General features: G+C 37.2%; 1 protein-coding gene across 11 annotated transcripts in view; it reads right to left on the bottom strand.

The window, feature by feature from the left end:
• SULF2 (sulfatase 2) overlaps positions 1 to 22,737 on the bottom strand; it is a 169,392-nt gene that overhangs the window by 29,202 nt on the left and 117,453 nt on the right. For all 11 annotated transcript variants that reach the window (XM_076351662.1, XM_076351672.1, XM_076351666.1 and 8 more), the window contains 7 exons: positions 16,633 to 16,784; positions 12,951 to 13,120; positions 8,328 to 8,478; positions 6,195 to 6,370; positions 2,989 to 3,117; positions 1,975 to 2,031; positions 1,128 to 1,257 (listed from right to left, as the gene is read on the bottom strand). In XM_076351662.1, the coding sequence (XP_076207777.1) occupies positions 1,128 to 1,257; positions 1,975 to 2,031; positions 2,989 to 3,117; positions 6,195 to 6,370; positions 8,328 to 8,478; positions 12,951 to 13,120; positions 16,633 to 16,784 (965 nt within the window). The remainder of the gene's footprint in view (positions 1 to 1,127; positions 1,258 to 1,974; positions 2,032 to 2,988; positions 3,118 to 6,194; positions 6,371 to 8,327; positions 8,479 to 12,950; positions 13,121 to 16,632; positions 16,785 to 22,737) is intronic.

The raw sequence follows: 22,737 nt of genomic DNA, 5'->3' as shown, positions 1-22,737 counted from the left end.
CACAGGTGCACTGAACTACATGATCGGTAGAGCCAGAAGCAGGGAGTCTGGCCTCCGACAGTAGAAAATGGACTACTGTAGCCTGAGTAGCCCATTACTGACAAAAGCCTCAGTAAGACATTCAGATCATGCAAGAATGGTTATATTCCACAGACTGACTTACTCTGACAGCCCTCTGAGCTGCCAGGATATGAGGTAATGCCAGTCTAATAACAGACACATTAGAATGTGGACCCATCTACCTTCACCCCTTTGTCCACATGTCCACAGGCACAATGCATTACAGCCCTTGGAAGGGGGTACTCTGAGCGGTACCTGGATGAGAAAGCAATGGCACAGAGTAAATTTTGCCATGTTTCCAGAGGATGAGAATTCCCCCAAGAGTTGAGAAATCTCTCCAGGAGTGAAGCTGCTGGAGATAGCTTTGCTATGCCTTTGCACTGCACTGGTAAATTTGCAAAACCTTCTCCTGTGCCGAGACCATGTACTGATACTACTCTAATTTTTTTTTCCTGAATTTCTTCTACATAACTTGGATCAAAAGTGAACATATTTTCATAACTGCCTAGAACAGTCATGTAACAACAAGAGAAATGACACACAATGAGCTTTGTGCCCATATACACACAGGCTGCCTGCAGTCATAATTGCATGTGTTTTCACAGTATATTTTTGTTAAGAGGAGGGATATATTGAGTTCACAGAATGTTAGTTTCTCATTATTATATGCAATTCCAAATAATAACAACAAAATGAGTTAAATTAAGAATTCAAAGCAAAGAGAGCTATATGTATTTGGAGGAGGCCACTCTGTTGGGTTCATTGTAGCTTCTCATCACTAATGAATCGCAAACCACATTCTATTTGGGGAATAAAGTGTTAAAACAGGCTAGGCAGTTCTCTTAACAGTAGTCAGGAATCAATACAGAGGCACCTGAATCAGCAATTTCCTGACTGACAGTCAGTCTCATAAATGCTGTAATATGGTTTTGAGCAAAGGCCACAGAATGAGCCGTTTGATTTATAAGCTGGCATTGATGACAAGGTGTTGGACATTGTCACAGTTAAGGCGTTAAGCTCAGCCCAACTACAACTGCTTGCTTTCAGTCAGGGGTACAATGCCCTACCTGGCCAAGCTGTTCACAAGCTGTTTGATACTCAGCTCGCTGACAGAGGTCTTTCACACGCTGGTATTTGGGTAGAAAGTTTTCTTCTTGGGCATCTACCTTCTCATTCTCCCTCTTATGCAGCAGTTTACTGGGAAAGAAAGAAAGAAAGAAAAAAAAGATATTTTCGCATTAATTCCAAGATATACATGCAGTTTGCTGAAAAGGCTCAGAGGAGTAGGTTATCTGCCAAGTCCACAGCATCATTGGTGGCCAAAACTTAATAGTCCAGTAGAAACTAGCACTTACCATCATCTCTGATAACTCACAAGTTATTCATATCATGCTCTCAGGGAGTGTACAAAAACATATAAAACCAAGACAGTGTGTTTCATGTCTGATTGGCAGGCAGTGATAACAGTCGATATAAAAAGACCATATCCTCCCCACTCTACAGGGCTGCACTTTGCAAGCCCTTCATGCCCCATGTTACATATTAAGGCAGAGGCATAGAGCAAACGGCCAGCAGATGAACATGCAGAGAGGAAAGGTTATTCATACTCCCATGATACAAGCAGGAGGGGCGGGGCGGGGGGCAGCAGCTGAAAGAAAAACAGAATGCCTTTCCATCTCTCAATCCAAGTAAAACTCCCCTTCCCCCACCCCAACAGCACATTTATGCAGGCTGTAGGCAAAGACCATACATTCCCTCCTATCACACAATCACTGCCATTAGGCATACTGCAGCCGTGTCCCTGCTGGCACAGCTAAATGGCTTTAGGTCTGTGGTAGAGAGCTGCTTTGGCTTTAGCTATTCAGTATCCTTCTATTTAAAAAGACTGGGCTTTGTGATTAACACTTTCCTTACCCTCTTTCCACTAGGAACGAGTCTCTCCACACCTTCATCTTTTTCTTTAAATGGAACCTAGGAGGAAACGAGGAGAGGAAGAAGCAATTCCCACAAAACCAGTAATCAAGTTATGCCCCAGTTTTCGATCCCACCCCCAATTCAGATGAGAAACATTACATATAACTGCACAAGGGGACATCCAGCTTTATGAAGCAGGCACATAAAGTGCAAATCATGAGCAAACATAGGACAGATTTGTTCTCACAGGGTCAAAATCCACAACAGATTCACACAGTGCAACTACTTCAACATAAGCATGTTTAAGGCACGGGGGATTAACTGAATTGTCCTTGATCACAAAAGATCGCAAATTAAATCAGGATTTCCTGACTCCAGTTTGGGCTCTTAACCTGCACACTACCCCCAAAGTATCCTATTCTAAAGCAGCTGCTCCTTTCCCCCTCTCCCTCCACGCAGCTACTGGTAAAGCAAATCTCTTGCTTCCCTTTCTCTGCTGATTTTCTCTAGCAAGCATCCAGTCTAATTCTCTTCCTCAGTCTTTTTCCAATGAAAGTATTGATGGAAGGTCTCAAATAATAACTGTGCAATTCTGAGTGCTAGCCTGTCTTTATAGTATAGTCTGATACACAACCAACCCTTTCAACTCAATTATTCTACAATTTACTCAATATGAAATGCTTTGCTACAAATGATGCCACAGAGACATTTAAAATCTATAACTCATATAGCTAAAGACCTTCATGTGTAGCCCTCTCACTGCTACACAGATTGCATTTAGTATATCCAGATGCCATATATGCCATATAGGTAGTACATGAGCCTGAAAAAATGAAAATAAATAACTGAAGTCACATATTGCCAAATAGGTCTTTTGATTTTCCAGTGAATGATGTACTCATATAGATGGTAATTTTATGATATTTTCCTTTAAATTTGCTGCATGTTGCTGAATACTTGCTCACTCTCCTGTACAAACACATGCATGTTTACACGCACATTTCCATTTCTTACCTATTCACTGGTCTCTCAGAATCCAGAAGCTTTAGAATGGATTTACCATCCATATCAGACGGAATATCTAATCCGGCAATATCTAGAATTGTAGGTGCGAGATCAATATTCAACACAATGTGAGGATTCCTGAAAAAAACATATATGAGAACCTGGTTTAAAGTCTATGCAATGATACCAAGCAACTCCAGCTCTTCCAGAGACCAGGGATCTGAAAAGGCTTATTTTGTAACATCTGCAAAGAAGAAAAGAGGACACAAGCCAATTCCTTTCCACGAAGGGAATTAAAATGTAAAAAATAGGTAAGTCGCATAACCTCAAGAGGGACTAATATGAAGATTTAAAACTTTAGTAAAGAGCATTTTTGAGAAAGCAAAGTAGTTCATAAGGCAAAGTTAGTTAATTATTGCAAAAGAGGGTTCAAAAGTCTTTCAAAACATGAGAAAGCATTGGAAAAACTCCTTGGGTGTCTTATAGAATCAAAGTGTCTGCCAAATATGCTGATGACTTTATTAAAAAGTAGATTTGGCAGGTAGCACATGCTTTATCTGTTTCAAAATATGGTATAGAAATAAGTACCTCAGCTCATATCACAGCAAGCATGTTCTGAAAAGAACATGAGGAGAAATAATATTGCTAGACACCTCAGTAAATAACTAAAAGTTGCTGTTAATGGGAGAGTGGGAGACAGAAAAAGGAAAGGCATCAGGAAAGAAAAAGCAGAGAGGAAGCAGTTATGGGGGGGGGGAAGAAAATAAAAGCACAGCTTTAATTGAAATAATATCAATCTTCCCAAGTGCACAGTTATCCATTCTGCAAACACGTAGAAACAGCCATGCCCTGTTACTTAGCAGAGTAGTGGCATATGCTCCTCAGCCACCACAGTTAACAGGACAATATTTGAACTTAAATTGACTTCAAATTTGCTTAAAACATTGGCATCAACTCCAGAGGAGTACAGACAGCTCCTATCCCCAAATCCCTTGAACTGCCACAGCTAAATGTGAGTGAGCTCACAGATCAGATCATCTAGCTGCACAGCCTGGCATTCAGTAGCTAAACGAGTGCCCAAATTTCTAATCATGTGACTTGGTTTTACTATGGGTCTGGTTTTGCAGAAGCATTTTCAGTTTATGTTGAACCTTATGAACTTATTTCAAATAAGTCTATGACAGTGTTGTGTAATTACTCACAATATTACATATATACATACTGTTTATCAGCTGTGTACTATTTCTTTTATTTCTTTAAAAAAAAAAAAAGGAAGGCACTCAATTTCTTAAAAGTGGGGGGAAAAAAAAAGTGAGCATACTGCTATACAGACAGTCTTCTACAGCACTGAACATAAAGAATCACCGTGCTATGATTTGCAGGCACAAAGGAAGGATGGGACCAGATGGGCTGCTCTACATGTCAGTGCAGAATTCTAGCTCAAAATACAGGACAGAAGAAAGCTGCTAAATTCACACTAATTAATGAGACACCATTTAAAAATTACTACATTTTTGAGCGAGCAAGCAAACAGGCACTGACAAGAGCATGGATGATGAATTAAATTGATGTACCTAATTTGATTTTAATTACTAATAATTGTGGTGTAGCATATTTGGTAATAGAAATGAGAGCTTAGTAATGACTTGCTACAGTGACTGCTATTAAATCTTCGTTGGTATCAAAAGGGAGTCATGACAATTACTCTGCAGGAAAAACATAAGGTTCACGCAAAACATGGATGATTGAAGTTCTACCATTTAAAGAAAATCAGGCTGAAAGGGAGGCTCAATTTATTATCTGATATATTCCCCCTCCAAGGTATTTTATCCTGTTCTTCCTATTTGTGTGCTGTGATGGGCTCTGTTCTGTTAGACTCTGTCAGGCTGACTCCTCTGATTCTAATAGAAATATTTTTTCATCTTCAGAAGCCACTGAAAAATAAAATTCAGTGGGAACGTTTCACAGCTTTTACGTATGTCTGGGTGTAAAGATCCTTGAACTAGAGCAAACATGAAGTGGCTGGTCTCTAGCATTGCATGTTGCAGAAAAACTAGCTCAGTCCACTTGGGCCATATTAGCATTGTCTCTCCAGTAAGACCAAAAACTGTAGTTGAAGGGAAAGAGAGCATGTTCTTAGAAAGCTAATCCAGCTCACTTGAAATTCTGTACTGCTGCAGACAAACTTCTTTCAGTGCTGAGGTAATATGTTTAATTCCACCTGAGGAATCCCTCCCCTACTCTTTAGAAAAGTCATATTGTTTATTTCACATGCATAACTGCTGTAAATAAATTAGACACACAGTGTAATATCTACAGAATTTAACATTTTTGTGCCTACTGATAATGTGAATCAGTGAATTTAACCAGCAAATGGAATGAGACTTTTTTTGTAACTATTTGCTACCGTATTATAGACTAGATCTGTTCCTCTGTGGTAAAGAAAAAAATTGTGTGTGGAAGACTGTGTGTGTGTTAATTATGCTAAAACATGCACACTGATATAAATAAAAGGCAGCAAATTATGGCACTCTGTCCAAAATCATTACTTAAGTGCAAATATTTGCTATTGAAATAATTGCTTAGAAAGTGTATTTACATAATTTCTTAGCTGATCAAAGCTACCATTTTAATTAACAGTCATATTCTGCATGCTTGCGTGCATCCAACAAACAGCCCTAACCATGTAATCTCAAAGGATGAACCAAAAAGAATCTTTGTGGATGACAATATATGAAATATTATGTACATTCTTCTTCATAAACTGAAACAGGTGACTCCACTAAGTGATTTAATGTCCAGCAATAACTATCTACTGTGGCAGTGAGTATTATACAATATATTTTTTACCTAGAAAATGTGATAGTTATGCGTATTATTTGCACTCCTCAAAAGGAGGCAAATAAGTGTTTCCTAGATTGGACATATTTCAAAGTGGCTTTTTCAACTACATCCACAAAAGTGTAGTGGCTTGTGCTGCACACCTATGCAAGCAAAAAGGCAATGGCATAAAACCTTGACTATGTTATACCAGCACATGCTATCGGTTCTGGTATCTGAGGAGACATATTTTTCTGCCATAGGTGAGCAGGAACTCAGTCACAATGAGAGAACTTTGTGCTGCCATTTGGATGTCAGGTCAATACAACTAGAGATGTGAACATAAAGGATTTTTCTGGTCGCTACATACACACACACAATAGCCAAGAACTTACAAGGATCCAGCCTCCACATTTGGACCTCGGACATAGAAAGGAACTCTGATATCAAACTCATATGGCATGGACTTTCCTTTCACCAGCCCGAACTGCCCAATATGATAACCATGGTCTGCTGTGTATATTATATACGTATTGTCCAGTTCACCGGTTTCAACCAACATATTGTAAATCTGAAAAAAAGCAACAAAATATGAAATTCATTCCACTGAGTAGTACTATGTGCGGAATATTGGATACAATTTTCTGCCTATGTGTAATATTCAAATAAATAACAACAGTTTTATTATGCCACTGAGTTATCACAATGAACTATTCTGAATAATCCATAATCAGATAATAATTGATTATATATATTTATATATAATATATATAAAATATATATTATATATAATACATATAACTTATACATAAGCTATATATATATAATATAATAACTAACTACCTAAATATTGTGGCTATTACAAGGCAAACTTCTGTTTTCTGTTTTAAGGTAAACACATTAGCATGACATATTTTCAAAAGTGCTTGGGTTCAGTATTTTGCATGAGAGCTGTCAAGATAGTACTAAATACATACGGTAACAGAGATAGAAGTTTCAAGGTGATAAGCATTTTTGAAATTTTCTCTCCATCTTTATCTTTTTCCTGCAGCAAACAATTTTAATAAAATGACAGCATTTTGAATCTCACACTTATTTAAGCAACACTCAACGATCTTGCCTTCAGACAGATGAGTCCCCATTATGCAGAATATTTGCAAAATCTCTTCCAGATAAATATCACTCAGTCATGCTCTCTCACTAGCTGGAGAACTAACATGGAGAATTAAGAGGAGCTTTAACTCTGTGATTGTTTCTATGGATTTACATGAGAATCTCTATGTGAAACGTACTAACTTGAGCACCACAGATCAATTTTTATGTGACATTTTCACCTGCAAACATACGAAGGTGGTGGGGTACCACCAAAGTGGTGCCTCACACAGATCCAGAACAAATCAGCACAGAAGAAAACAAACTCTGTTGTTGTTGGTTTGGAATTTTTTTTTTTTGTTCTTTTTTGGTTGGTTTGTTTGTTTTTGGTTTGTGGGTTTTTTTAATTTTGAAAGACTATTAGATGCATATAATCCAGTAGAAAAGATCCAGCTAACTTGGCAATTACAACTAAAAAAAAAACCCAACTGATTTTGCTTGCAGTGAATCACTCAGTGAAACCATTTTACTAAACAGAAAATCAAAATAGTGTAGTAAAATAGCCGATCTCCCCTAATGCTGGTATCTAATCCACCTAAACAGGTTCATTAATATGAAGTAGAGATCATACTTGCCTGAATCCGTAATTATAAGACATTACTAACAAGTTGATGCAATGCCATCCAGATAATCTCATCTTTGCCTTACAGGACTCCTCTTATTTTACGTTCTACCTTTTTTGACTAAGAATGCCAAGAGATAAGCAGTAAATTGCAACACCTTTAAATCTGCCTTCTTACAACTGGAAACCCATTCTTTTTCAGACTAGCTTTTAGCTAATTCAGAGGTTTCTGTTCAAGACACCCAGCTTGCAATAAAGAGATTTCATTGTTACATAATGCAGACTTAATTAAAAAAAATAATCTACCTACATATTTATTTATTTCTAACATTTAACATCCTGGGCCTGGTTTGCCATAGGATTATTCCAGTTAGGACTCCTGTAGCATCACTTGTTGTTGTTGTTCTCTCGGAAACTCAGTGTTACAGGATCAAAACAGGCCCACAGTTAGGTAGTTATTTCCAACAGGTTGTAGGATGACTTTTCACTATCAGATGACACATTTTTAGAATTTATGATGTACCTTTTTTCAGGTGATCCCTCCCTCTTCCCCTTAATCAGTAGTGGCTCTGTGGCAACAAACCAGCTCACTTACACCACCCAACTCATGGTACCTGTCTTTAGGAGATGAAGATCCTTACACATTGAATAGAGAGACAAAATCCTCAGAGGTGAAAGGATTACGCACTATTAAAAAATTGATGCAGTCCTCCTCCTCCTTCCTTCCCCCTTATCTTCATATACAGCACAGCTTGGAGCTTAACTCAAGAAACAAGCACCTGTTTAGCCAAAAAAAAGTGACTACTAATCTTACCATCTCCATAGAGTCGTCCACAGACATGAGTGTTTGAAGGCGCTTTCTCTGTAGCATGTTAGTGAACTCCATGTGTATAGGTTTCATGGGACCTGTATACCTCATTATCCAGTGCTTGTCTGGGTTTGGAGCATAGTTATAACTGGGAGTGCTAAGCAACAGAGAGAAAACCAGAACGTTTTAGCAGCGGAGAAAAAAGCCATAGTAATGTATACCAATAATTTCTTTGATCAACACTAGAGGACTAACTCTCTGAGGTACGCAAGAAAATACTAGATTTACTTTGGAAAAGTCTTATACTTTTATGTTCCATATGAAAGATGGAAGAATGAAAACAACTCTGTGGGGAAGAAAATCTATTAAAAGAATAAATATACATTGTTTTTGCAGTGTCTTCAGACTAACATGGATACATTTCAAGGCCAAGAGACTAGCCTCAGAAGTCGAACTCCACAAGTATGTTCTGGATGAAGCATGTACTATAGAGTTCCTACTCATGTAATTGCTTTGCTTTCACTCTGCCCACATTAGCACCAAATATTACGGCTTATGCAAGCTGTTTAACAATAACTATAGAACTTGCTGAAAAGGTTCTGCCATGTTCTTTAACAGCTTTTTTGAATTCAACATGACTGGCTACTTGAATACTTTCACACTCAGGTACCCAGAGGAGCACAGGCACCCTACCTGGCGGTATCAAACTGCATGTGAGCTCATGGCAAGCAGAAGTGGATACATAGCCGCATTTTAAAGACCTGCCAAGAAAAGCAGGCGTGAGGGGAAATAGGAGTGTATTTTGCAGACACTTTCCAGCCACCAGCTCCTTTGTGATCATCAGAACCTTTAATTAAAGCCCCTGCAAAATCCCAAGAGCTGGATTCAATGTCCTCCTGGAATCTCACAGCCCCTCCAAGTTCTCATGATCCTTAAATCATTAAAGTGATGAGGAGACATATCACTGATTTTCCATAATTTCATGTTGTTGGCAGTTCCAGGGAGTGCTTTTTTGTGCATAATTATACTGCTTTAGGTTACCTAGATCTAAACAAGAGATTTATTTTGGTATATCATTACCATAATGTTGACTCTCTGCATCACCAACTCACTAGAAAGCTATAATATAGCTTACATTTGCAAGAAATATTATTTTTACCTACTATATCTATTCCTAAAAAAGTTTGTTATTACTTAAGATTGAGAACCACCTTTGTCAATTTCTTCATATCTTGGCTCAAACACATCACCTGCAGAGTCTAAAATATTAAAAATTATTTTTTCTAAGTGATTTGTTGAGGCTTCCTTTTTTCATTCAAAGCAATAAACTCAGTCTATGCAAATGTGCAAGCCAAGAGGGTGACACAGTAACACAGGAAAAAATAGCAGATATTCAGTTATTTTCTTCTTCCTAACATACAATTTCCTGATAAATTCAGCTTCTATTTGGCAAATATCTACTGTTGTTTTTGTGTATGCAACAGAGCAGCAGGGTAAGTTATTAAGATAAACAATAGTAATATAAGTTGAAACTTCTCCTCAAAATACTGTGTTTCTAATGTATCTTTGAATATGACAGGAAGTCTTAAGAGTTTTAATATAAATATGAAATTAATAATCTGACAGTGAAATGTTTTATGCTGAAAGCCTCTGTTAGGCGCTATCTGAAAAATGTGCGTAGGCGGCAAATCGAGGCTTCTTCATATAGGGAGGAAAGGGCTGGTGTTTATGCTCTCTGTATTGTTAATAGCCTCTTGAATTTCAGAATGTTATTGTGGCTGAAATAATGACATTGCTCCTTTGAAAATGCTGACAGTTATGGAAACTGTTGCTATGTGATGCCCAGAATGAATCAAAAATGCTTGGCAAACTCCTTTTCAGCTTACTTTGTGATTTCCTGGCTGATTTGAAACCTCCTGCTGTTTAATCCAACCAAAGCCCGTGATTTTCTTTGATTACTACAAATGCAACCCTCTTACACTTAACAGATTTGTCTGTCTTATGGGAAAAATACACAAATATAACATTCCTAGAAGTTGGTTAAGATAACCTCTTCAAATGTACTCACAAGATAAGTCCTAGTCTGATTGCATTTGACCTTGGAAAAGATGGGTGGTAAAACGTACCCTCTACAGAAATAACATTTCTGATCACTGTTAAACTGCCCAGCTGTTGCATTCTCTGCAGCTATCAGTATAGGCAGTAAAAAAAGGAAAACCAGCCATGTAGCCTAGGGATTTGCTATGTGAATGCTGGTTGATGTGAATAATTTTTAAACAAGACAAGACTGCAGATGCACATGAAAAGGAGCTCTATAGAACGAGATGGAGAGAGACTGCAGTATAGGGCTGAATGGTCATACCAGCTAGTATATGTAATAATAGAAGCAAGAGAACAACAGCATAAATTAGCAACAGAGGTACATACCAGAGCTCCCAAGCAAAGTACTCCAATTGTCAGTCTATGCTAAAATCCATACCACTAACTTTTAGCTATTATTAGCAATGCTACACAATGCAGCATGTACGTCAACCAGTGTAAGCATTACAGTCACACCTTCACTTTGCTTTGTGGATATAGCTCAAGAATCTGCCTGCAGACTTTGTCAGTGCTGCCACAAGAAGAGGTACCATGCCACATGGTGTTCTGCTTTCTGATTCTGGGACCAGGCAAAGACTTTGCTTAGGGTATTGCTTACTGCTTTAGGGCAACTCATAAGAAGTGTTCTACCTGTGTCCTGATCCTTCCCTACTATATCCACATGACAACAAAACAGTGAGAACTGCCTACACCCCTTTATCATTGACAGATTTATCTGTCACTGAGGGATTCCCTGCAATGTGGGAACACGGGAAAAAATGGAAAGTAGAGAACTAATTTGTACATACAATGAGGGAATGATGCACATTATGCATGTTTACATTTAATCTTAAACCCTTGATTGAAATTAAAACCCTTAGATATTATTATTATTATGTAATGCCAGGAAAATTGTTTAGAATAAGATTGGCAGTTTATTTGCACAAGATGTACATAAAATCCTATTTAATGTTCATATCCAAATGAAAACCACAGTTCCTTAATCTACTAAGATCATTTGTTTCTTTACAAACAAAACTTGTATCCACAAAGTGACACTTCCTGTATAACTGTTATCACTGCAAGAAAAGTCACCTACAATTAAAAATAGTTTTGTGTAACTACTTCATAATCAGGAAGATAAACCTAGTTTGTGTGAAAAATAAAACTTAAACTATGAGCAAAAGAAAAATAGATGTAGTTTATATTTTTCATTGATGGCCCTCCTCAAATCCTTCTACTCTTTCATTCAACTAGCATAATTACATTGCTGTAGAATGTTGCTTGATAAATGATTATCATCTCTGAGATACGAATGCCTTCCAAAGGAACTTCTAATAAGACTGAGGTCAATACTGTGTATAACCTACGAGAAGTTGCTCATTTGGCATTTCTGTAATTTTCATTTCAAAGAAAATAAATGAGCATAAGATGGCAAACAAACATGAAACACTGCATTGCTGTAGATCTAGGACACAGATTCTCTTTGGTAGCACAGCACAAAATAGTAAAATATATAACTCTTAAGTTATGCAGTACCTAGAGAATAGAACAAAGGAAGCTTCTTCTCTCAGACTCTATTTTAAATGAAGTGAAAGAGCTCAAATGGATTTCACTGGACTTTGGACTAGTCCTGAGCAGCTTTGGCTACCAATTGATTATTATTTCCATCAGTTCCCAGTTCCTTCACAAATCCAAAATAAAACAGAATTCCCCTTTAAAAAAAAATTAAAAAAGGGCACGTAGGAAGAAATTTACAAATGCTGAACATCAATGAAGGCATGAAGCCAGTAATTAGAAAAATATTGGAATGTTTTCAGTTGTGCCAAAAGGTGATTTGGGAGAACCATTAATTTTATCAGCATGCGAGGAGATGTCTGTAATGGAGCATTACAGAGCTGTACCTGTAAAATGTCTCTGTACTATAAACAAGAACCAACTCATCATGGAGCTTATGAGCATGTTAACTCAGGAACCAGGTGATACTGCTTTTGGGACCTGTTCAAGACATTGTACTGGGTCATGTACAGACGTACCAGCTCATTCAGAAATAGCTTGTCTAATTTCGTGCTGCAGGCCTGTATTTCCTTTCTTTCCATACATGAAACAGGAGTAATAAGTATTGCATACTATGTGATTTTTGGTTATACCCATAATATAGTTTATACGTAAGGACAGGGAGATAGACTTTCTTCCCCTGAAGAGATTACAGCCCAAGAACCAGATCTGGATCCCCCTGCTCAAAATAAAACAGTGCTTTACTTCCCAAATAGGTTGTAACAATGCCCAATGAATTCAACGTGAATCTTTCCATTTATCTCAGCAAGCTACAATTTTGAGTTCTAGATGCAGTAGCCATTCCGAAGATACTTGTACTAGTCTGAAGAGGTAAAAAAAAAAACAAAAACCAAAAAAAACCTCGAAACTCTTCTTACATATTTGTGACAAACTTATGCCAAGAGTATTATAAAGCAAATGCTATTCCCCCAGAGATACCCAGGACTTCTGTACTCCTGAACCTGGAAATGAAAGGGTTTTATTTTTCCTTACATGTGTTGTGAGGCATTAGGAAAGAGATGTGAGTACTGAGGGGCTGAATCTTCAGGGCCGTGAGGAGCAGCATGGCTTATAACCATCAGTACAGGCCTGTGAGGATACATCTTCTTTGAGATTCTGAAGAAGGTAATACTGTCATTGGTAATCAGATCAGTTAGATAATCCTGCAAGTAGAAGCAAAAGTATAATGAGATACTTGAAAAATAATTTCAAGTTGGGGGGGGTGAGATGGGAAGGGGAGGTCTGAGGTCTCATAAGAAACAGGAAAAAAGAAGCTACTTCACTCAGAATGGGAGGAGGAAGAGGGAGCAAGTTACAGATGTTAAAACTTCAAAAACTAAAACCAAATCATTCTTTGCTGCCTAGAAATATGAAAAGCAACAGCTTCCTCTCAGAAATGAATGACATTAAAGAAGATCAAACAGGACTCTTACTTCCCAGAGTGCGTAATTACATTATGAAGATCACAATACTAAATACAATGACCAGGTATTAATTAAAAAAAAGAAAATTACAGGTCAATTTCTTTGCTTTTTGGTGTCGATATCTTGAAGGTGTATAGTCCGACCTTACATCATAAAAGTGCTTTAAAAATCCATATGGCTTGATGTTCATTTTTCTTAATCTCCCTCTGAACCAGAAGTCACTAAAACTAGAAGATACTGGGGTAATTGGACCAAAAATTTCATTCAATGTTATAGGCACAGTGACAATCTGATAGAGATATAGCTCTACCAAATAAATTCCTGAGAATTTAGAAAACTTCCTTTAGAAGATACAGACTATCTTTCATTTTCTAAGAAGTATCATTATCATTCTTCTGATATCTGCTGGAGCTATATGGATTGAAGACAGTATTTTTAACGACAAGCCATGTTCTCTCTTAGGCTACATCACAGGAAATGCTGCAAATATAAATACCCCTCAAACATGAGTAGGATATGAAACTGCACCTTTAAAAAACAAAATAATAACTGTCATGTCACAGCTGAATGTAAAAATCAGACATAATGTTTGCCTCTGGTTAAGTGAACAAGTACAAGGTGTGTACATATTGGATTGCATCTCAAACTTTTAAGTACAGCTTTCTGTCCATGGTTCAGACACTTGCTCCTCTTTACCACTGCCAATGTCCTTGATCTGAGAAGTCAGCTTATCATTCATCAAAGGAAGCCTTTTTCACTGACTGTATTTACTTTCTCCAAATTATTTCCTGTGTATCCCAGAACCAGGCTGGCAAAGTCTCTGTTCATAATTTTACACATTGGTCCCAACATGAGGAATGTCTGTTATGGAACTGCCATGATTATGACTGTTATTGATAGGATATTTTCACTCATGAAAGCAGGAGTAAACAGGTATAATTCCATCAAAGTTAACTGCAAGACCTCCATTCATAAGCATATGCAGGGGAAGGGAGAATGTGCAATAAGCCAGACCAAAGCAAAACTGACTTCTGAACATACTTTCAATACCTGAGACCACACTCATAGCTGAGAGAGAATACCAGAGTGCTCTCACAAATGCACTGACTTTTATCTAAAATGCGCCTGTTCTTTAAGCTGGTTGGTCACTTTCTTAAGCATGTAACTCATCTTTGATTTAGCCATTATAAGAGCATAGTTTTCAAACTTCATTTCGAAGATGAAGGTTTTCACCTGGTCAAAGTGAAAATCATTCAAACTCAACATTGCAGAACCAGTGTTTACCAAGCCAAAAGACCAAACAGAAACATTTCCCTTAACTGATTTCTTTTTTTTAAAAGCTCCAGATGGTAGAGATTGTAGTAGACTGTGCGAATGCATACAAAATTAAAAATTCATCTAAAAAGTTGACAGAAACTGAAAAAGAAAAGCCAAAGTAGAATATATCCTGTTAGAAAATCTGAAAGAATTTGCAAAGATTTGATTTTCAGAGGAGAAGTGCTTAGCAGTCACTTTGGAGGACAGAATCAGTAATGTTTTTTTCTAGTTTTCCACTGGCACATAATTAACATTAACTATGTCAAGTAGACAGGGCTAAAAAAATAATCTGATTATATTGTTCATTGCTGGAAAATTAAGTTTCCAGCAACAAAAATGGCAGGAAAGAAAGAGAAGCAGTCTTGTATTTCAGCTTCTATTTGTTCATTTGAGCTCCAGTGTTAACATCAACAAGTGCTGTTGCTCTGCACACTATCATCTGTTTATTACCATAGCTGTGTATTATGCAAGAATATGAAGATTATAAAAACATTTATATTTTCATCAGACTTTTTTTTTTTATTTATTACCAAACTCGGTAAGAAAAACTAAACCAAATGAAAATCTAAACATTTTCAAGTATTGCATACACAAAACAGAGCTGAGGATATTGGAACATGAAAGTTCCCTCTTGGCTCCTTGGTACAATGAGGAACAGTGCCCTGTGAAATCACTTGCCTGACTTTGTTCCATGTTAGATGTATTTCCACTGTAACATTTTTGGTACATAGCTGTAAAGATTAGCGCTCTCATTCTTCACAGATCAGAAGGGAAATAAAAGACAAATAATTCTGTATATCAGTCACCCCTTCCCCTTAGCAGCTCATGACAGAAAAGGAAACCCTAGATGTCTGTTAAGTTTTATCTTTCAACACAAAGTACATTCAATTAAAAATGGCAAATGGGGGAGGGGAAGGGGGAAATGACACAGACATCAACCTTTTAAAGAAAAAATTGACTATGAACACATTGATAATGAAACACAAATATGGAAGCAGGATTTGTGCTCAATAAAAGAAAGCGAACCAAATCCCCATTAAGCAAATACACCTGACAAATTAGTATCACTCCAGAGTAAGTCAACTTCATAAGTTGTACACTACTTAAACTACAGCAGTTTATGGATAAATTTATTTATCATCATATTTCAGAGGCAATTCAGGCCATTTTAGGAATTCACAAAAGCTGGTTCCTTTGGAAAGGTAACACTTTTGGCTGAAATAAACATACTTCTGACTGCAAACAGGTAACTGAGCTGTAACATGTGCTAGATGAGGGGAAAAAAAATGATACTGCGTTTGACGACGACTATCAAGCATTTTAGTAAGTTTGACCAGGGTATAACATCCTTGCAAGGATATTAGGGAACATATGCACCTGTAACAATGCACGGAGATATACATTTAATAGTTAAATTCTCCACTCATTCAGAATTATCATAAGATATACCAAGATATTATGAATTCTCCATCATATTACGGCTGTGAAAGAAGTTCTTCAACATAAAAAGATGGGTCTAGCTGGAGGGAACTGGATTCTTATCTCATTTACGCTTGTGTAACACCACTGGAGTCAGTTCTATACCAGGGGAACAGATGACAATCTGACTCAGCACACAATAATTGAAATACAAAGCACAGAAATAGTTATCATGCAGCATTTAAATCCATTTTCACATCTTCAACTCATAATACAGTCTCAGGTTGTTGTGTTTGTTTCCATTGCCGCTAACGATGTTTTCAGTAACATGACCCTCCCAGAATGGAATATAATGAAAAGTCCAAACACGATGCCTATTGGGTTTTAGCTGATGTTACACATAGCAGCTTTCAAGTACGAAAAGAATTCTTTAGTTAGACTGAAACCATAAAGGGTAGCTTTCTTGCAGTCACGTCCAAATGTTAAAGAAACAGAAATAAATCAATAGGACCTACCCTGGAGTAGTCAAATCCATGCTTCTCCTTCACTCCATTTCTACAGAGTGTGTAGTTGTAAAATCGAGAGTTTTTAAGTAATCCAACCCATTCTTTCCAACCAGCAGGCACATAGGAACCATTGTATTCATTAAGGTACTTTCCAAAGAAAGCTAGGGGTAGAGAAAGCAGAAGGATAGTAAGAAGGTGTAACAGAAACACTTCAAAGACACCATATTTAACTGTATTCTTTCCTTTCTATCTCTTCTGAGAGGAGCTTTGTTTTCTTCATTCAGATACATTTAAGGTAAGAGATAAGTTCCGAGTTATAAGTTTGCCTGTGTTTGTTTATTTCAGAGCTCCATAATGCAGATCTTTTGATTTACAACCTGACTACATATGAGAGAAACTGGACCACAATTACCATTATATTTTCTTTAGTGCCTGATACATTCAGAGTCAGATGAACAAAACAGAGAATGCTTAAAATAGTGCCAGTTGCCACATTATCTCATCCTACTCTGAATCACCCAGTTCAGCTACATTTTTCATTTTGGTTACACCCACTTAAGCCATCCCCACCTAAGGAACTGGCAGAAACAGTGAAGTCACTAATAGGAGGCTGGCTTGGGAGAAATGATGAGAAATGAGGACCATAAATACGATGAGATTTTAAACTTGCTGCATAGAAGAAATGAAGCAGCAGCCTGTTTTGGCAGAACAAGTACAGAATGAATACAAGGATTCTTACAGAACACAGGGCAGGCATTTGAGCCCTCCTCCCAGAAGAGCTATGTATATGCTAGCCTTGCTCTGTAAGCCACAAGTGTACAGACACAAATTATTTTCCAGAAAATGGTTAAGGAAAATGAAAAGCATTAGATTTCTATCAGAAGAACACGAATTCTCTAAAGTATATGAGGTACCCAATGATGCTTTCACACTATTCCGGTAAAAAAATAAATAATTTAAAGGAACATACTTTTCGGTATTAGTTTATATGTTATATCATCACTATGCAATTACAGGATAAATTATACTGGAAGACTCTAGTCTAGCCAGTTTTTTAAAGCTTAAAGGCAAAATTCTGCTCTTGGGTCTGCAGACTGCACTGTGATTCAGCATCTGACTTTTCATGATCAGAGCTCAGATCTTAATTTTTGAATGGTCTAGCAATACAAGTTAGCATTACCATCACAACAGTGACTAGCACAAAGATCTTTACACTTGTTCCACTTGATATTACAAGTATTTTTAATCCAGCAGCACATAGTGCCTGCAGCACCTCATACTGACCATCTATCAGTAAACAGCTGTGCTTCTGTAAGGACAACAGAGTATCTGAGATTCTGATCTTGGCCTTAGATTAAAGCTCACCTCAAAGTCTAGGGGATTTGAGCACACAATTGCAGTTCCCAGGTTCTTAAGATTTTTTTTTAAGCTTGCAGCCTACAATGTCTGATACTGCACCTTCTTGTACTTATATACATGCAAGGAGCAATACTGCAGAAAGAGTAGAACAGGTTTTCAGCCACTGTAAAAAGGCCCAGTCTCACTGAAGTAAATGGATTTGTGTCTATTTCTGGTAGGCTGAATATCTGTCCAAAAGACAGACACAGTGAGAACAGTGAGAACCAGTGATACAAATCAGTACGTGAGAGAGCTCCGTATCATTACCTGATTGTGTTTTTCTTTTCTTAAAAATATGGGAAACATTATATTAGCAACATGATAGTATAAAATAATACAGGGGAATGGAATTAAATAAATTTACAGGGAGTATATTGTGCACTGAATGTCCATAAGATCCAGCTCAAAGTGCTCAGGTAGAATTCCAAAGCATATTTTGAATCATCCTCCTGAATAAATTTCAACGTATTCGATTAATGTGTAAGGTGAGCCAAGAGAAAGTAAATGTTTGAGATCTTTCAATGTGTTTGAAAGAGATGAAAATGCTGACAAAATTATGATCTACATCACAGATGATGAGGAGGGCACATCTATTGGGACACAATTAATAAATTCCTTAGAATTACACTGTGCTTTCAAAATATTTTGCAAAAGCAGGTAAGGTGTTATGCTATTTTAAAGAGGAGCCACTTACAAAAGGGTTAAGTGACTGATAAGCATGCTGCAGAAAAGAATGTTTCACTGTCCTAAACTACCTCATAACATCTTCTTTAACCAAGCAAACTAGCAGCAATGAAAAAAGCAGTATCTACTCCACTATAGGTGAAAACTATCACATTACTCAGGGACTGTATTTATACAGTATATACACTTTTTCAAATTATTTTGCTTTATGAACAACTTCTAATTTTTAAAGAATGAAAGGCAACTCACAGTAGTTATGGAAAATTAAACAATACAGATGCACATTTTTTCTTGTCCTGGTAACAAGGAACACAGGATTGAAACACTGACCACTGTCTACAGTAGCAGCTATGCACAAGGCAGTCCAAAGCCTTTTGTCCCCCATTCAACATATTATATCCAAACAGAGATATATTTGGCATTTCTGCTCACGGGAACCAATCCATTCCTAAAACTTTTGGCTCAGCCAGCTGAAGGACTCAGGAAAGAGGCATTCTGTAAAGAATTACTTCATTGTTATTCTGCAGAGGCATTAAAGGAAAGTCTGGCGGAAGTTCCTTCCAGCACCTTTTGCATACCCCCCATTGTACATTCAGGATGTCTTTATAATCTTTCATGGATGTCAAAGTGCTTTAAATAATTTTCTCTGCTGTTTTCCAATCTTCCATTTCACATCTTTTTCTTTTCCCCCTCCTTCTCAGCCATTTAAAGGCTTGTTATTCAAAAACTTTTAAACATCACTCCTCTGCAATACAAAATATTGGGTTACAATAAAGCTCTCTTGATGCTAGTAAAAGATTTTGATTTTGGACTGTAAAGATTCTCTCTAACACAATTTTTCCCCTCATCAGATTAGCTCACCACCAGAGACAGCTGCTCACTAGAGTACACATGCCTTTGGTACATCCAATTTCAAACTGCTCCAAACTTTCATTAATAAACATGCTCAGAGGCTGCTGTTTGATATGCTCAGTCATGTTCCTATATCCAGTCTATGAAATGATCATTAAAAAACATCCAAGTGGCTGTTTTTAATAAATGCGTTAAGAATATGATTTTCCTTTAAATACTATACAACGTAGTTTCTCCTAAAACTACATAAAACAGGATATGCAAGAATTGAGTCCTTTGTACACTGTTACCACTTCCGCAGGGGTTCATAACCTTCTAAGGTTCTTTTCTCAGAGTCTCACCCTTCAAGGATAAGCACCTGGAAAATTCTTTGGTATAGAATGGAATTTTTACAAGAGGTTTTGTTTTTTTAAACTCTTCCTGTAAGGGAAAAAATTGTACACAAAAGAATTTTCCCTGTGCTATCAATTAATACAAAGGTCTGCTCTGAATGTAATATAACCACAGATATATCAAGGCCACAGCTCATTGCTTAGAAAGCAGACCTAGCGTATTGTCAAATGTAGTGTAAAAGCACAATCAAAAGAACGGACATCAAGGCATCATTTACCACCATTGGAAATGTTCAAGCTAGTTCTATCACCTATCTATATCATCTATCAAACTCTACAAGTTTGTTGGGGTTTTTTTCCCCCTTTTTTAAACACTAATTCTTTCCCTAATACCTACCTAAAAACACTTAACACAACTAAAATGCATCTACAAAGGATATTCACAAAACTTTGCATTAAATTGATAACTAAGATAATTCAGGATGCATCAATAAAATAATGCAGGGGACCACTTATCCCTTTTTATTCCATACGAACTGCCCAAAATTGGGAGTTGGATATAACAGGCCTTTTTCAGTTCTCAAACTAGAAACAGGAATGCAGTGGAAGTCAACAGAGATTCACCAGTGTAGAATTGTCAGAAGATCAGATTTAGACACAGAATTTCAGTCTTTCATTCAGTTTCCTTGATTTGGTAGCTCTGATTCTGACCACAGTCATCTGTTTAGACACAGGTCTGTTAACTACTGGCCAAGATCAGTTAGCCATTCCACTAAAAACCTGTTTAACAATATGATCATAGCGTTTATGCTCATTTTAAATAAAGTAAGATGATGAAATCAAGAAAGGAATGTATGAGAGGAGTATTGGTAATAACTTCCTGACAGTGATACATGACATTCTGTTGAGAAGCAGTGAAAGATAAAGCTCTGCTATACATAAAGCCAAGTCAGGCTGTGCACTAGAAAAATATACTCTGTGGAGCAACGTTAGCCTGGCTTTAGGGGGACCTAATAACCTTTTCAGATGCAAGGAGATTATTGAGAAGACAAAGCCAGGCTCTTCACGGTGGTGCATGGTGGGAGGACAAGAAAGAACCAGCATAGATTGAAACAAGTGAGGATCAGCCTGGATGTAAAGAAAAGCTTTTTCACAAAAAGAAGAGTCAAAGAGTGAAACAGGTTGCTCAGAAAGACTGTGCAATTCCAATCCTTGGTGTTTTTCAAGACTAGACTGGATAAAGCCTTCAGCAACATGGCCTGGGGCAGGCTTTGAGCAGGTGGTGAAAAAGAGACCTCCTGAGGTCCCTTCCAACCTGAATTAGCCTGTGATCCTATGATGGACTAGATGACTTATGAGGCCCATCTTCAGTTGAATATACACGATTCCAGGATTTCATAATTTAGGAATATATTTGTAAATATTCATGCTCTCATAATAAATCCTGAAGCTGAGAAAAAAGTAAAATTCAGCTTTTTGTTAACTCCTGGACAGTAAGCTCAGTATTTATAGCACACATCCCTCCTCCTGGAGTCTTCTCTTCATATCCTTCATGCTACTTAGCTGTATCCACGTATTAGCACCCCATTAAATTGCACTTACCACCATGACTGTGAAGTAACTCATGTTTTAAGCTATTAACCCTCTACCTTTAAACATGAACGTTGTGCATTAAGTACTTTAAAGACATATTTAAAGCACTGTTTTTCTGTCATATTTCAACAGCCAACTTTCCAGGTATTAACTTAGGTTTTGAGCTGCAAGTCTTAGTTACTCATAGGGATTTGTTTACCCCTCTAAAGTCTTTTACTTCTGATCGGATATTAGTTTTCCCCAGCTCAAAGTTGAACAATTAGCTACATTTGAGCAATCCTTTAGTTTTGGATTGGGTGAGGAGGGGAGCATTTCCAATCTTATTTCTGCTGTATAGCTAGCAAAAATTACTTTCAGTACATTTGTCCTCTAAGAGACAATCAGAGGAAAGCAGATGAGAAAGCACTCTCAGCATGGCTAAGTACACATGCAACAAGCAGTAAGCCCAAAGGTCAAGTCAGCTTTGCATTCACATCATGGCCAAATATACTGTTAAACTGACAATGTACAGTGGAATAAACCCAGTGAAATTAATGGTTTTACAGCAGAAGTATGGGGTTTCTGAGATAAAATCCTATAATTCAGTATTAAATCTGGTTCCATGGGAAAGATTTTTCAAGAGACATCAGTTCTCATTAGGTATCAAAATAACTGACCTGATTTTCCAAAAATCAGTAACTCCTAAGTGCTGAAGTCACCTGAACAAAATGGTCCCAGTTGGCACCTTTAGTGACAACAGGAAATACGACACTACTGCAAAGATTAGAAGATATGGCATTAGTATTAATACCTCAGTAACTGCAGTAAATCTAATGGGTTGCATAAAACATACAGTGAGTTCCTAAATGTTAGAATGCTTTTAAGGAGCAAAAGAGAGGCTTAAGACCACATTTTGTTCTCAGCTCCCTTTAATTCCACCAGTTTCAGGATGCTAAGGAAGACTGGGCTCCGAGTACTTTTTTGCTATTTCTTTTCTTTTGTAGTCTATTAATAGTCCTTGAAATGATGAATTCATTGAAGTACTTAACCAGTTAGACTTGGAGAGAAGTACAGGTGTATACACACATTTTATTTTCGTCTGTTGCACATGATGGCCCAATTTTTCTCTAACCTATAGTACACTGATAGCACAAAATTTTCTTAAAGATCACATGCTCCATCCACCATCACAGGGACATAAAAAGAGTAGTACTAAAGGCAAGAGCCTTTACATGCACAGCTCTTCTCTGTAACTGGAATAAAAATTATTATTACA

The sequence above is a fragment of the Aptenodytes patagonicus genome, chromosome 14 (assembly GCF_965638725.1).
Source record: "Aptenodytes patagonicus chromosome 14, bAptPat1.pri.cur, whole genome shotgun sequence".
Lineage (NCBI taxonomy): Eukaryota > Metazoa > Chordata > Aves > Sphenisciformes > Spheniscidae > Aptenodytes > Aptenodytes patagonicus.
Note: the sequence above shows the minus strand (reverse complement) of the source record. Positions and strands in the feature narration are given on the sequence as shown.